The sequence below is a fragment of the Arachis hypogaea genome, chromosome 8, assembly GCF_003086295.3.
Source record: "Arachis hypogaea cultivar Tifrunner chromosome 8, arahy.Tifrunner.gnm2.J5K5, whole genome shotgun sequence".
NCBI lineage: Eukaryota > Viridiplantae > Streptophyta > Magnoliopsida > Fabales > Fabaceae > Arachis > Arachis hypogaea.
Genome location: NC_092043.1, coordinates 17,254,310 through 17,266,823, shown reverse-complemented (window position 1 = coordinate 17,266,823; position 12,514 = coordinate 17,254,310). Strand labels below are relative to the sequence as shown.

Here is a 12,514-nt window from a genome sequence, read left to right as displayed (position 1 = left end):
GCTTTGTTGAACCTTTCCATGTAGTCCTGTAGAGGTTCTCCGACCTCCTATTTAACTCCTAGGAGACTCGGTGCGTGCTTTATTTTATCCTTCTGGATGGAGAACCTCATTAAGAACTTTCTCGAGAGGTCCTCAAAGCTGGTAACCGACCTTGGGGGAGGCTATCGAACCACTTCATCACTGCTTTCGACAGGGTGGTCGGGAAAGCTTTGCAGCGAGTCGCATCAGAAGCATCAACCAGATACATTCGACTTTTGAAATTGCTTAAATGATGCTTTGGATCTGTGGTTCCGTCATAGAGTTCATATCAGGGCTTTTGAAGTTTCTTGGAACTTTTGCCCTCATTATGTCCTCACTGAACGGATCCTCTCCTTCCAGGGGCGACTCTTCTCGGTCGCCACGGGAGTTCCGACTTCTAAGGGAAGATTTGAGCTTCAAGAGTTTTTCTTCCAACTCTTTTTGTCGCTCTATCTCTTTCCTGAGGTTTCGCTCTGCCTCTCGTTGTTGTTCTAATTCCTGTTCCAGTTGTTCCAAACGACCTTGGTGACCGTGGACCAATCCCATTAGCTCGGTTGCATGGGGTGGCCCTTCCTTTCCGGATTCTCGTCCTTCTGAGGAGTTTACCTTTGGGTTTTTAAGCCCAGAGGTGCCTTCTCTATGCTGGTCATTGGTTCCTTGGTGAAAGGTCAAGTCCGCATCGTTGTTTTCGGTATCTAGATTTTCTTGTTCGGAATCGGACGCTGTATGACCATCCTCTGGTGAGTTGTCCACCATTACTGGATGATCTCTCGGGTCCCCGGCAACTGTGCCAATGTTACGAAGGGTAACCGGAGATTAATGGGATGGATTCGTTAGGTTGGCCCAATCGTCTGAGGAGGGAAGCCTTCGAATGGGTTCGCACCTTTGGGGCCTCCGTCCGACTTGTGAGCGTGAGTGAACGGGGGGTGGTACCTGCAAAGACACTCCGATGCCTAAGTCAGCAAGGGTGTGAGCAGGTCTAGAGAGTATTGGGACTTAGAGATACCTGAGGGGTGTCAGTGTATTTATAGTGGTGAACCAATAACCACCGTTGGAGTAGTTCCACTTTCTCAGGTGGATAACCGTCCCTTTATCTTAGGAAAGTTGCGATATGGCTCCTGGAAATGGGTAGAGAGATTTTAGGGGCAGTTATCATCTGCCAGCTAATCCTTGTTTCCGACTTCCTTAGACCAAGTCGTGGTGAGAACCGACTTTTCAGGGGAAGGTCGGTGTACTGTGAGGCTCAACCTTGTGGGTTGGGCCTGTCGTTTGGACCTGGGTCTTGGCGTTGGGTCAGGGTATGAATAATATTATTATGGAAAAGATGGTAAAATCGCGTCTCAAGTGATTTGGACATGTGAGAAGAAAACTGACAGAATACCAGTCAAAAAGATGGATGAAATAGAAATTGAATAAAGGGTGAAATGCAAAAAAAGACTATCCATAAAATAGTTAAATGAGATCTACATGTAAATGATCTCTCCATAAATATGATATATAATAAAGTTTAATGACATTTTTTGATCCATGTAACTGACCCATCGAGTGAGACTTGTTGTTGTAGCCAATGTCCAAGACTCTAGTTCTTATTTCATATCTTTTCGAAAAGGGCAACACTCACATACATAGCATATACATATATCATTGAGAGTAGTGAGTTATTTGGTAATAAAATTATATTTTATTTAAAAGAAATTAATGGAATTCACAAATAAAAGCAGCACAATACTAGTCAAAGGATACCTCTACCTCCAAAGGAGAGTCACCTTTACCAACAACAAATGTCTTTGAAACAATCTTAGATAAGGTTACAACTTCAACATTGTATGTTCCACTGAAGCCTCTGAAGCTGAATAGTCCTTGATCATCAACACAGCCATGGCTATGAGACAACCACTCTTGTTTAAGACAAAGTAACCTTTTTCCAGCTTCATTAACATCACCTTCTGCATTCACCAAGTGTGAATTCTCCCTGCTCATAAACAATTCCCAGAATCCCCACAGCATTATGCCATCTACTGAAGGGTGTGCCATGGCTTCCCTCATCATAACTTCCAAATCATCAGCTCTAACATACTCATTTCTTGAAGAAACATCAAGCTCAGTGAACCATATTGGTAAACCAAGAGTCCCTAATTTATCAAGTGCAGAACAAACAATAGGCCCCACAGGACTATCTATGTGTCCTTGAATTCCAATTCCACCAACTGGTGCACCTTGATGTTGCAAATCAAGAATCTGTTGAATGTATTTCTCTGGTGTTGATCTTGTGTCGTTTCCATCTTCAATGTGATAATCATTCACAAAGAGAGTAGCAGATGGGTCTAATTGGTGTGCTGTCTTGAACATGTTTGCTCTTATGTCTCTACCAAGCCTGTCTTGATAAAATGAACCATGCAGCATTTCATTGTTAACATCATAGTGCCTGAACTTCCCCTTGTACCGATTCAAGAGGCTGCTTAACCGATTTTGGACCGCTTTCATCAAATCGTCTTTGTTCAGTGATTTGATCCACTGCTGAACTGTGCCTTCTACTTCCCAGAAGATGCAGTGGCTGCGGGTTTCTATCTTGTTCTTGAGGCATAAGTCTAACATTTCATCAGCATCTTTGTAGTTGATATTCCCCTGTTGTGGTTCTGTCCAATACCACTTCAACTCATTCCCAAACACAGCCCAGTTAAAATGCTTCACAAAGAAGTCAACAAAGTCTTCATTGTCAATGTTTGTTCTGTTGATGCATGTTCCAATTGGAAAATCGTTCTGTATTTGCCTCACTTTAACCAAAGTTCCTAGACCACTTATGTCCTCCAGCCCAGAGAATTTCAAGATTACATCGCGCTTTCGAACCTGGAGAGCAACAAATGAGAAAGAGAAAAAAGGATTCTTACAATGCAAATCATGACATAACAAATAAAGATAAGGCATTACATCCTACCGAGTTCAATTCAAGTGCAAGAGATAAGAGATATTTAGAACTTTCCAATTCAATTCTAATGAAGATAGGTATGTTAGAATAATACAGAATAAGCATGGAATCTGGAATGTTACCTTGTCTGTCTGCCTCCTTAAATATCTAAACCTTGCTTGTCTATCAACAGGGAAGATTTGAAGTCCAGCAATCATCAAATCAACACCAGAAGCAGGACCTTGAATATAAACCATAACCTTTGATGGTTGCTTCTCAATTCTAAATGATCCACCAATTTCATGCCATCTGTCATCAGCAACCTCAACCTGTCCGCCATTCACCCACTGATCGTCAACACTAAGGGCAACATTCACATTCTGAGGACCAACTGATCCTGTTGAACCAATCCTCACCCAAGCAGACACTTGGTATGTTAAGAACAGCTTCAATTTCTCAGTGATCATCTGCGCAGGCCCCATCCATGTTTGGGTGCGGTTCGTTACAAGGACATAGCGGCCGCTCAATGATTCGTGAGGTCCAAGAGAGTCTCTTGCCATTGGTGGAAGCACACGTGGCGAACCGGTTCCAACACTCAGAGTACAATTACCAAGGGGAAACCATCCATTGGTGCCATTAGCCAGATTACTATTCTCAATTATATTAATCCCAAAAGGAGCATCCTGCAAACACAAGGCCACTCTTTAAGTTCTTGAAACATATACACAAAACCATCCATAATGCTAATGTAAATTAATGTGTTTGACTGGAAATATTTTGAACCTCAAAATCTGGTGGCGTTGATGGAGGTGTCTTGGGAGCATGTTTTATAACAATAGTATTGACAAGAATGTCAATGCCTGCTGGGGGACCTTCTAAATAAACAACCACTTTTGATGGGGAATTATTTATGAGGAACTTTCCCTGCAATTGAACCCAATCTTGATTTGTTGCCTGCACACTTTTGGTAAAACATGCTCTTTGTTCAGCAATTAAAATAAATTTTGAGGTAGTTTTAAGATCAAGTAATCTTGTTTTCTGAAAGTACACAATCATAAAATGCTACTAACTTGGCAATTCCTATATACTGCTCTCGAGAATCCGGATTCTGAACCCATAAAGTTGCGCGGACATCAGAAGAAGTCACATTGCCTCCAAATATCCGAACCAAAGCAGAGAGTTCATAGGCGAGCTTGCGCTGCACCCGTCCGGTAATGTCCTGCTGAATTCCATTCCAGCTTTGGGTGCGTTCTGTTGCAGCTGCAAAGAATTTTCCAACCTTGGGAAGGACTTTTCCATTTCCCAGTGAGTCGTGTATTGCGATCTTGCAGCCTCTTCCAGACCAGTTATTCTGGCCATCATCAAATTGTGGGTTTATTATGATGTTATCATCTTCAGTTGACAAAGTTCCTGTTGTTTTTGCCTTTATTATAAAACAAAAGAGGACAATTCATCACAAGTTAGTGAGTTTAAAAGAGATTACTTGCAATGGAAGATGTGGTAACTATTTCATTTCAGTATGTATGTGCTTCAAGTTTGTTAAATATATTAGAATTTTCACCAAGATTTATAATTTTTGCAAAGATGTAACAGTATTCAGAAATGGATAATTACATGATCCTCAATATCACTTGAACTAGAGCAGGTAATCTCTACTGATTGTATAAGAAGGTCAACTCCAGGAGCAGGTCCTTCCAAATAAAATGTAACTCGATCAGGCATAGTTGACAATGAAAATGTCCCTTTCAGATTTTCCCAGCTACCATTTGTACAAGAAGTTCTGTAGAAAATAATGGTCAATTTTGTAAGCATTTTGGTAAATGTATCTTATAGAACAAGGAAGAGAATACAATGAGATTATAAAAATTATTATGTACCTCCCAAGGAACAGGTAGCTTGCATCAGAACCATGATACTCTAGTTTCAGGGTAGCTAGAACATCAGCAGATCCCTCAGAAAGTGCAGCTACTCCAACATTGGCCGAAACAGCATAAGTGGAAGCGACAGAGATTTTTCCAGTGATATCTTGCTCAAGACCTTGCCACCATTCCTTTCTGTTTGTGATAACAGCATATTTAGCACCTAATGTCATTGTCACTCCTCCTTGAGGACCTGGTTCAGTTGAAGCAACATAGCCGTCACAGCCATTCGGATGCCAAAAGCTTAGCCCTTCAGAGAAGTCATGATTTTGTATGATATTAGTAGGCTTGGTCATACTTGGAACAGAGTGTTTTCCCTCCATGATCTGCCAAAGAAAACAATATCAGAAAATAGTTGGGAACATGCATACTTTTCAGAGGTTTTATGTGAAACAATAATCATATCTTATGTTTAGAATCTCAATCTCTACACCAACTATTTCCATGATCATCTAATTTTTGTAGAAGAAAATTAATACAAAACACTTGAATGTTTTGTCCTTTAGATGAGTAAAACATCACCAGCATTAAAATAATGTCTCATGTACCATATGCTACTTATACTATAATATAATATGTCATCTACCATATACTGCCATCTTAAATTCTTAATTGCTGCAATGGTCCCTATTAACTTGCAAGCATCTACCGCAGTTATTACAACTTATGTGCTAGCAATTAAGTAATAAGAAAAGAGAAATGGTATGCGGCTAATATTTTTTCTTGTATTTAAGCTAACACTAGACAACTGCTATTTTTTTTTTTTCCTGCTAAAAGTATTGACCTCCTAGCATTTCTTATAAGAAAAGAGAAATTCAACAGAACAAGCAAAAATCTTCTTTAAAGTCTCCATACGTGTAAGCCAATTCAACAATTGTAATCAGCAAATCTTTCAGAACAATTTGAGGCTGTGCTGTTCTTGTGAAGCAGTAGGCCTACAGTCTCTCAATATATGTACTCATTGGCTCACCAAATTTGAGTATGAAAGCTACGGAAAATTGTGGGGCCAACAAACTAAACCAATAGAAAAAATGAAAGTTCAAAAACGTGGGGAATCCAATTCCAAACTAGTCTAAAAAAATGTGTGAAAGCTGTTAGCGTCTTCTTCCCAGTTGTGCTTTGTTTATTGTCTAAACCACATGATCATCTGAATTTCACAACTGAATATTATTATTATTATTATCAAGACCCTTTCAAATAATACTACCAACAATGGAGAAAAGGTGGAGTAGGAATTGATGTCTTTGTGAATTTTGTTTTGCTTTTAGTTCCCATTTGCTTTGTCTTGCAGATAAGCTATGCTTGAATTGGACTGGAAGCCTAAGGTTCGTAGGGTTGAGAAAGAATATAATAGGTTTGTTCCTTAATTTTATAATAATAACATTACCTTTAATTCCATGTATGTGTATGAGACTTGGATTACAAGGTTTTTCATAGTTAGGTGGATATTGCTTTTTGATCCATAAATATCGTATATTTATTATGAGTTTATGGGTAATGATGACTAATTGGATCAACTTAGCTGAAATTACATTCATGTTACAACACGCGATTATATACCTATTAGGAGGGTGAAACAAAAAAGAGAAGAGATCAAGGGTGGCATGATTAAGGAGAGGAGGACAACAACAATTAATAATGTTGCTAGTTAAGGAACATAATAAAATAATAATTAATTAAATAGAAAAATAAAAGGATATGAGGGAGTCAGTGCAGAAAATAGAAGTGGGTGTCAATTAATGTTACCACATATATATTCCATAATACTTGTCTGTCTCTGATCTAAAACAAAAGCTCCGGTGGGTATTATTAATGGAGTGCAGTTAAAGACATGAACGTAACGAGAATGAAAAATACGAGACTCCATGGTTTGATTATTATTAAGGAGAGATCCACACAAATTCTGTTGATTCTTTCCGTTGCCGACACTCAAAAGTCAAAACTGAACCTCAACTCAACTCCTACCCTCACTTGGATTTCGTTCTTTGTTTTTTTTTTTTGGACGTGGCCTTGGACCAGGCCAACGACCCGGTCCAAGGGACTAGAACACTTGGATTTCGTTCTCTCTTTCCACTTCTTGACTTTTTAAGTTTTACCTTTATTTCTGTCCGTTGACTTTCGGCCTTAAATGGATGGACTGGGCCGACCAAATCTTCTTCCGTGGAGTCGCAACTCATTGGGCCTTCCCTATTGTCTGTTATTATTACTTGGGCCTGTATGTAGGTTATTTTGTTTAAAAAAAAACATTATTTCACATTCGCATAAGATCATGAGCCCAGGAATGAGATATAACAAACTAAAAAATATAACCAACTTGGGTTGGTCAGTATTTAGCTCACTCGTCCGCTTAAACAAGTGTTAAGGGTTCGAATCCAGTCTTGTGCATGCAGCAATTCATTAGCCAGCGGCAGACCCTTAAATAGAGCTCAAATCCGCGACGGCTTAGTTCTTGACTTGTTGGGTTGGGGGATACCGTGGACAACAAAAAAAAAACAAAAAAAATAAAAAATATTAATATTAGTTAGGAAAATGAAATTTCTTATAGCAAAAATAAAAATACTAAAAAAATAAAAAAATTTAAAAAGATACCATTTCCATCTTTTTTTCTAAACAAAAAATATTTTTCATATAATAAATAATAAAAAAGTATTTTTATATTGTTGTTCTCAAACATAATTAATAGATCAAAAGATCTTTTTATATGAGATATCTAAATATAAAATTACTTTTACTTTTCTAAAAGATCTTTTAATAAAAGATAACTTGAAAAAATTTTCTTTGTTTTTTAAAAAAAGCTTACTCAAACAAGTCTTTAATACTCTTATTTTTTGTCTCAAAAATTCTTTTGACTTGAGCATAGAGACTCATGCAAGTATCTTTTTCGCCAGTAAACTATTTTTTTTAATTAACAAACAGGGCAAAGCCTAGAGATTACAAGTTGAAATTACATAGGGTAATAAGACCCCTTTAGCATCATCATCAATGATTTCACAAAATTCCTGAATAGGGTTATCAACAAACTGAAAATCCTCACTTAAGCTAAGACTCCTCCTAGCAAGAAAATCTGTTGTATGATTTTTTTTTTTTTTTGTAATTATGCACAAAAGATAGCCTCCAATTTCACTGCTTGAGTTGACTGATTCTTCTTACTAAAGTATTTGGATGTATTGAGATATTCTATTTATTTAGGAGAGTATATATAGTTTTGGAGTCTACTTCAAGCTCAATTCTTTTAAGTTCTAGGTCCTATGCAATCTCCAACACTTAACCACTCCCCACAGCTCTACTTTAAATGTTGTACAGTCCCAAAATCAAACATATATCCTGCTATTCAGTGTCTCTGGTCATATCTTATTAATTCACTATACCCTACTATGCCAGGGTTACTCACAGAAGTTCTATTCGAATTGATTTTTATCCATCCTGAAAGAGGAGGTCTCCATTTTATGTGGCATTCAACTCTTCTTCTAAAATTCTACAGTAGGGTATGCTTTTTAAAGGCCTCATGGATGCTTTGGACAAATGGAATTATGGATCGGAGTCCATAGCATAGATTGGTCTTTTATATGGAGCAGAAAAAATATTTCTTTTTCTCCAGTTCCACATTTTCCAGCAAGTTATTATGAAATACGATAATTATGTTCTCTCTTTTGAGGTGCCAATTTTCAAAGTCAGGTTCCATCTAATCCATAGATCAAAGGAAGTTCCAAGAAAAAAATATAAGTTTTGGGGATACACCATACGTACCCAGATTTTAGTCGCCGATGTGCAATATCTTAGGAGGAGCGTTTCTTGCTATCTGTCATAGAGGTAGCAGATCGGATAGCTTCCAAACAGCTTTGCTCTTCAACTTGCAGTCAATAGTCTCTTGTGAAGGATCATTCACATAAAGCATTTTATGCACTATGGACCTTTCCATTGTTAGATAATTTTCCATGCCATATATTCCTATCCTTTCTCCTTTGTAATCATAAAGTAAGCACTTGCCACAATAAAGTTAGCATTGCTTGTTCCTTTTCAAAAGAATTCCCATTTTATCATTGGGTGGCAACAAAGCTCTTATTTTATTTATAGAGTCATTAGGGAGGAATTGCCTCAAAAGGTTCATATTCCACTCACCATTTTGAAGGACAAAGTCGCGAACTTTAGCATCCATCATATCTTCTCCGAGCTCAGTTGTAATCTTTAAAATAAGCTTGTCTTCACCCTTAACCCACCATTCACTCCAAAAATTTGTTTTGCGGCCATCACCAATATTATAGCCAATATGTTCTCTTATACTTTTCCATACTTTAACTAGTTATTTCTAGAAGGGAGAATTCGAGAGGTGAGAGATAATATTAGACATTAAGTCTTGTCCTCTACCATACTTAGCGTATACCATATTGACCCACAAAGAATTTGGCTCTGTCAAAGTTTTTCACAAAGTTTTCATAAGAAAAACTTTATTAATAAGATTGAGCTTACAAATCCCTAAGCTCTCCTGAACTTTTGGTTTGCACATTCTTTCCTAGCTAACAGCGTGCAATTTTCTGTTGTTATTCTTCTTTCCCCACATAAAACTTTGTTGGAGTTTCTCCTAGTATGAGCCATATCAAAGTTGAGACAAGGGTTGATGACTAATTAGACTAAAGTGATTTTCTCTACCATAGACAAACATCTTACTTTCCTTCCCTTAAGCTTCTCTTTAAATCTCTCTATAATCATCTTGAAACTGTCCTTTATTTTTTTTCGAGTTCGAGATCATAGCCCCCAAATAGCGTCCCAAACAAGGGACTTCCTTGAAGTGTACACACTATTTATTGCACTTCTCTCTGCTGTTGTAACAGTTTTAGAGTAGAGTATAAATGTTTTAGCCACATTTATCTGTAATCCCAATGCTTTACTAAACACGCTCAGAGTGCTTAAAAGCATTTTCATTTGCTGCCATAAAGCTTCGGCAAAAAGCAATAAGTCATCCCTTCTAGCTCGCATTGGTTTCCAAGCCCCTTTGATAGTTCTATCTTCAATCATGTGAGATAGTTTTTCCATAGCAATGAGAAAAAGATACGGAGACAAAGGGTCACCTTGTCTAATGTTGCAGGTAAGGATAAATGCATATGTTATACACCTGTTCTAAAGGACTTTGCAAGAGACAGATGTGACACAGTTCATTATAATCACCACGATCTTCTTACTTACACCCATTTCTTCTAAAAGCCATCTTAGTAAAAATCTAACTTAATCTATCATATGCTTTTTTAAAATCAATTTTGATGGCTGTGAATTTCTTTTTTCCTTTCATCTTTCTCATATCATGTATCATTTCCTTTGCGATGATTATGTTATCATATATAATACGACCAAGAGCAAAGTTTAACTAACAAGGAGAAATTTTATCATTTGGAAGGGATTTTAGCTTTTTCACCAGAATCTTTGTAAGGATTTTATATACCACATTGCACAAAGATATTTGTCGAAATTGATTTATAAATTCTAGTTGATTATTCTTAGGTATCAGTGCCAAGAGAGTCTAATTTATACTTGCAATTTCACTTGGGTTATTCGATAGGAAAATGATAAAGTGCACAAAGGAGTGCCCCAAAGTCTACCACTTTTTCTTAAAAAACAAGGCTGAAAAATCGTCTTCACCTGGAGCTTTCATAGAGCCTATGTTGAAAGGGGAAGTTTTAATGACATCAAAGCCAGGAGCACTTAATATATACTAGTGTTAACATGTTCTTTTATTATGTAAAATTTACAATTGGTGTTTAGGGGCGCCCTATTCACATCATTTTCTTTATACAGGTCCTTGTAGAAGTTCCAGATAAATTCCATCAACTCTTTACTATTCTCACACAAGCTGCCATCTTGCCTTCTCAACTTGATAATTCTATTTTTCCTTCTTATAATAATAATTTTTGTATGATAGTACCTCGTATTTCTATTCCCCCTCTACAATCCACTGTTATCGAGATTTTTGTAACAAAAAATTTTTTCACGGTTCAAGATAGTCTCCAATTCATGTTTCAACTCTTCAAATCCTGGAGAAACATGTTATTGCTATAGGATACCGCATTTTGAATTCCTTAAAGGCAGTTGAGGATTCTTATTTTCTTCTTCATTACATGCCCAAACCCCTCAATGTTCCAAGTTTTAAGGTTGCCTCTAATTGATTCTAGTGCTCTCATAATTGATAATTATTTCTCCAACAATGTTGTATGAAATCTGCAAAATCTGGGTGAGTTAGCCACATCACTTCAAAACGAAATAGATTTTTATCTCTATCAAATCTCCTTGGTTTAAGATCTACTAAAAAGGGGTGGTGGTCAGAATTCACTCTTGGGAGAACATTCACAATCACATCTGAAAAGGTCAGCCTCCATGATGAATTTGCTAAGGCACGGTCTAGTCTCTTAAAGGTCTTTTCTCTGCCTTCTCTAATACCATCAATCCAGGTAAACTTGGAGCCTATAAATCCCAGATCAATTAAACAGTACTCCTCAATCTATCCTCTAAACTAGTTACAAGTTGTGCTATCAATAGGCGCTCCTCCTTTTTTCTCTATCTCTTCTATGATATCATTGAAGTCACCAATCAACATCCATTCCTTCCTTACATCTCTAGCTATATCTTTCAAAGCTTCCTATAAGATGTGCCTCTATTGGGGATGAGGGTTGGCATATATTGCTGTCAAGTACCACACTCTTTTCTTCAAGTCTTTAACCTCTAGGTGAATAAACTGTTGGTGAGAAATATCAACCCTCAATCTCAGGCCATCATTATTCCATAATACCCATATTCCACCCACGAAGCCAATCGCCATTTTCAGAATGTTATACATGAACCCCATTTCTTTGATAACTCTATTGGCAGTATCTCTACTACATTTGGTTTCAACTAACACAGTAATGCCGGGCCTATGCTAGCTAACAATCTCTTTGAGTGTGTGAATTGTAAACTTATTCGCAACTTTCTGATATTCCAGGAAAGAATCTTCATATAGATAGGAGATTAAAACAAAATAAAAAATAGCAGAATACCACACATTCAAAGCTCATCAGAGTACCTGACCAAGAGAGGGGCAAGTCCCATCACTGGACTGCATCTCATCCCCTATCTCGTTGCGGTTTCCCAGAATCATGGCTTCATTGCCTCTATTTTCTTTTTCAAATTTGTCCATAAGCTATATCAGAACCTTTGATTCCAAGGATTCAAAACTTGGGGGGCTAAATTAGGCGGTTTGTCCAAATTCATTTCGTCCAAGACTGATTCCACCACCTGTAACATCTGTGAAGGGGTATCATTTTTCATTGCAGTCTAATTCTCTTTGAAATGATGAGATTGGGGATAAATTTGCATGTTCTGGTTCAGGGTGTTATCGATATTGGAAGGGTTTGGGTGTGCGATGGTTATGGAAAGGTGAGATAGATTGTTACTTCTGTTGCTATTGTGGGTCAGGCTATTGTTGCTGGTTGCTTGTAAAAGTTTTGTTTCCTTCTTGGACTTTAGTGGTGACAAACCTAGATGGGTTAAGGCTAGGTTTGTTTGGCACATTTTTTTATTATTAGTGGACTGATTTTGGCTTTGGGTTCTGTAGGAAAGGCTCTATGTTTGTTTACCTTTTGTGTCATTTGTCTTTTCTCTTTTTTGGGCTTTAAATTTATCCCCTTGTGGCCTAGCTTTGATTACT

At 37.5% G+C, this 12,514-nt stretch overlaps 1 protein-coding gene and 1 long non-coding RNA gene across 5 annotated transcripts; one reads left to right on the top strand and one right to left on the bottom strand.

The window, feature by feature from the left end:
* Positions 1–1,676: 1,676 nt before the first annotated feature.
* On the bottom strand, positions 1,677–12,275 carry LOC112706390 (endo-1,4-beta-xylanase 1). 4 transcript variants are annotated; one of them, XM_025757682.3, is made up of 7 exons: positions 11,891–12,275; positions 4,801–5,168; positions 4,538–4,703; positions 3,994–4,346; positions 3,707–3,884; positions 3,067–3,606; positions 1,677–2,865 (listed from the first exon to the last, which is right to left on the bottom strand). In XM_025757682.3, exons 1-7 carry the CDS (start codon positions 12,002–12,004, stop codon positions 1,747–1,749), a joined length of 2,838 nt encoding a protein of 945 aa, XP_025613467.1. In that variant the 5' UTR covers positions 12,005–12,275; the 3' UTR covers positions 1,677–1,746. The 4 variants fall into 4 exon arrangements, with proteins under 4 accessions (XP_025613467.1, XP_025613469.1, XP_025613470.1 ...); XM_025757684.3 differs by lacking the exon at positions 11,891–12,275 and adding an exon at positions 5,698–6,798; XM_025757685.3 differs by lacking the exon at positions 11,891–12,275 and adding an exon at positions 6,589–6,690.
* On the top strand, positions 2,884–3,252 carry LOC140174810 (uncharacterized). Its single transcript, XR_011864615.1, has 2 exons — positions 2,884–3,021; positions 3,117–3,252. It is a non-coding gene; the product is annotated as an uncharacterized lncRNA (long non-coding RNA).
* Positions 12,276–12,514: the final 239 nt, after the last annotated feature.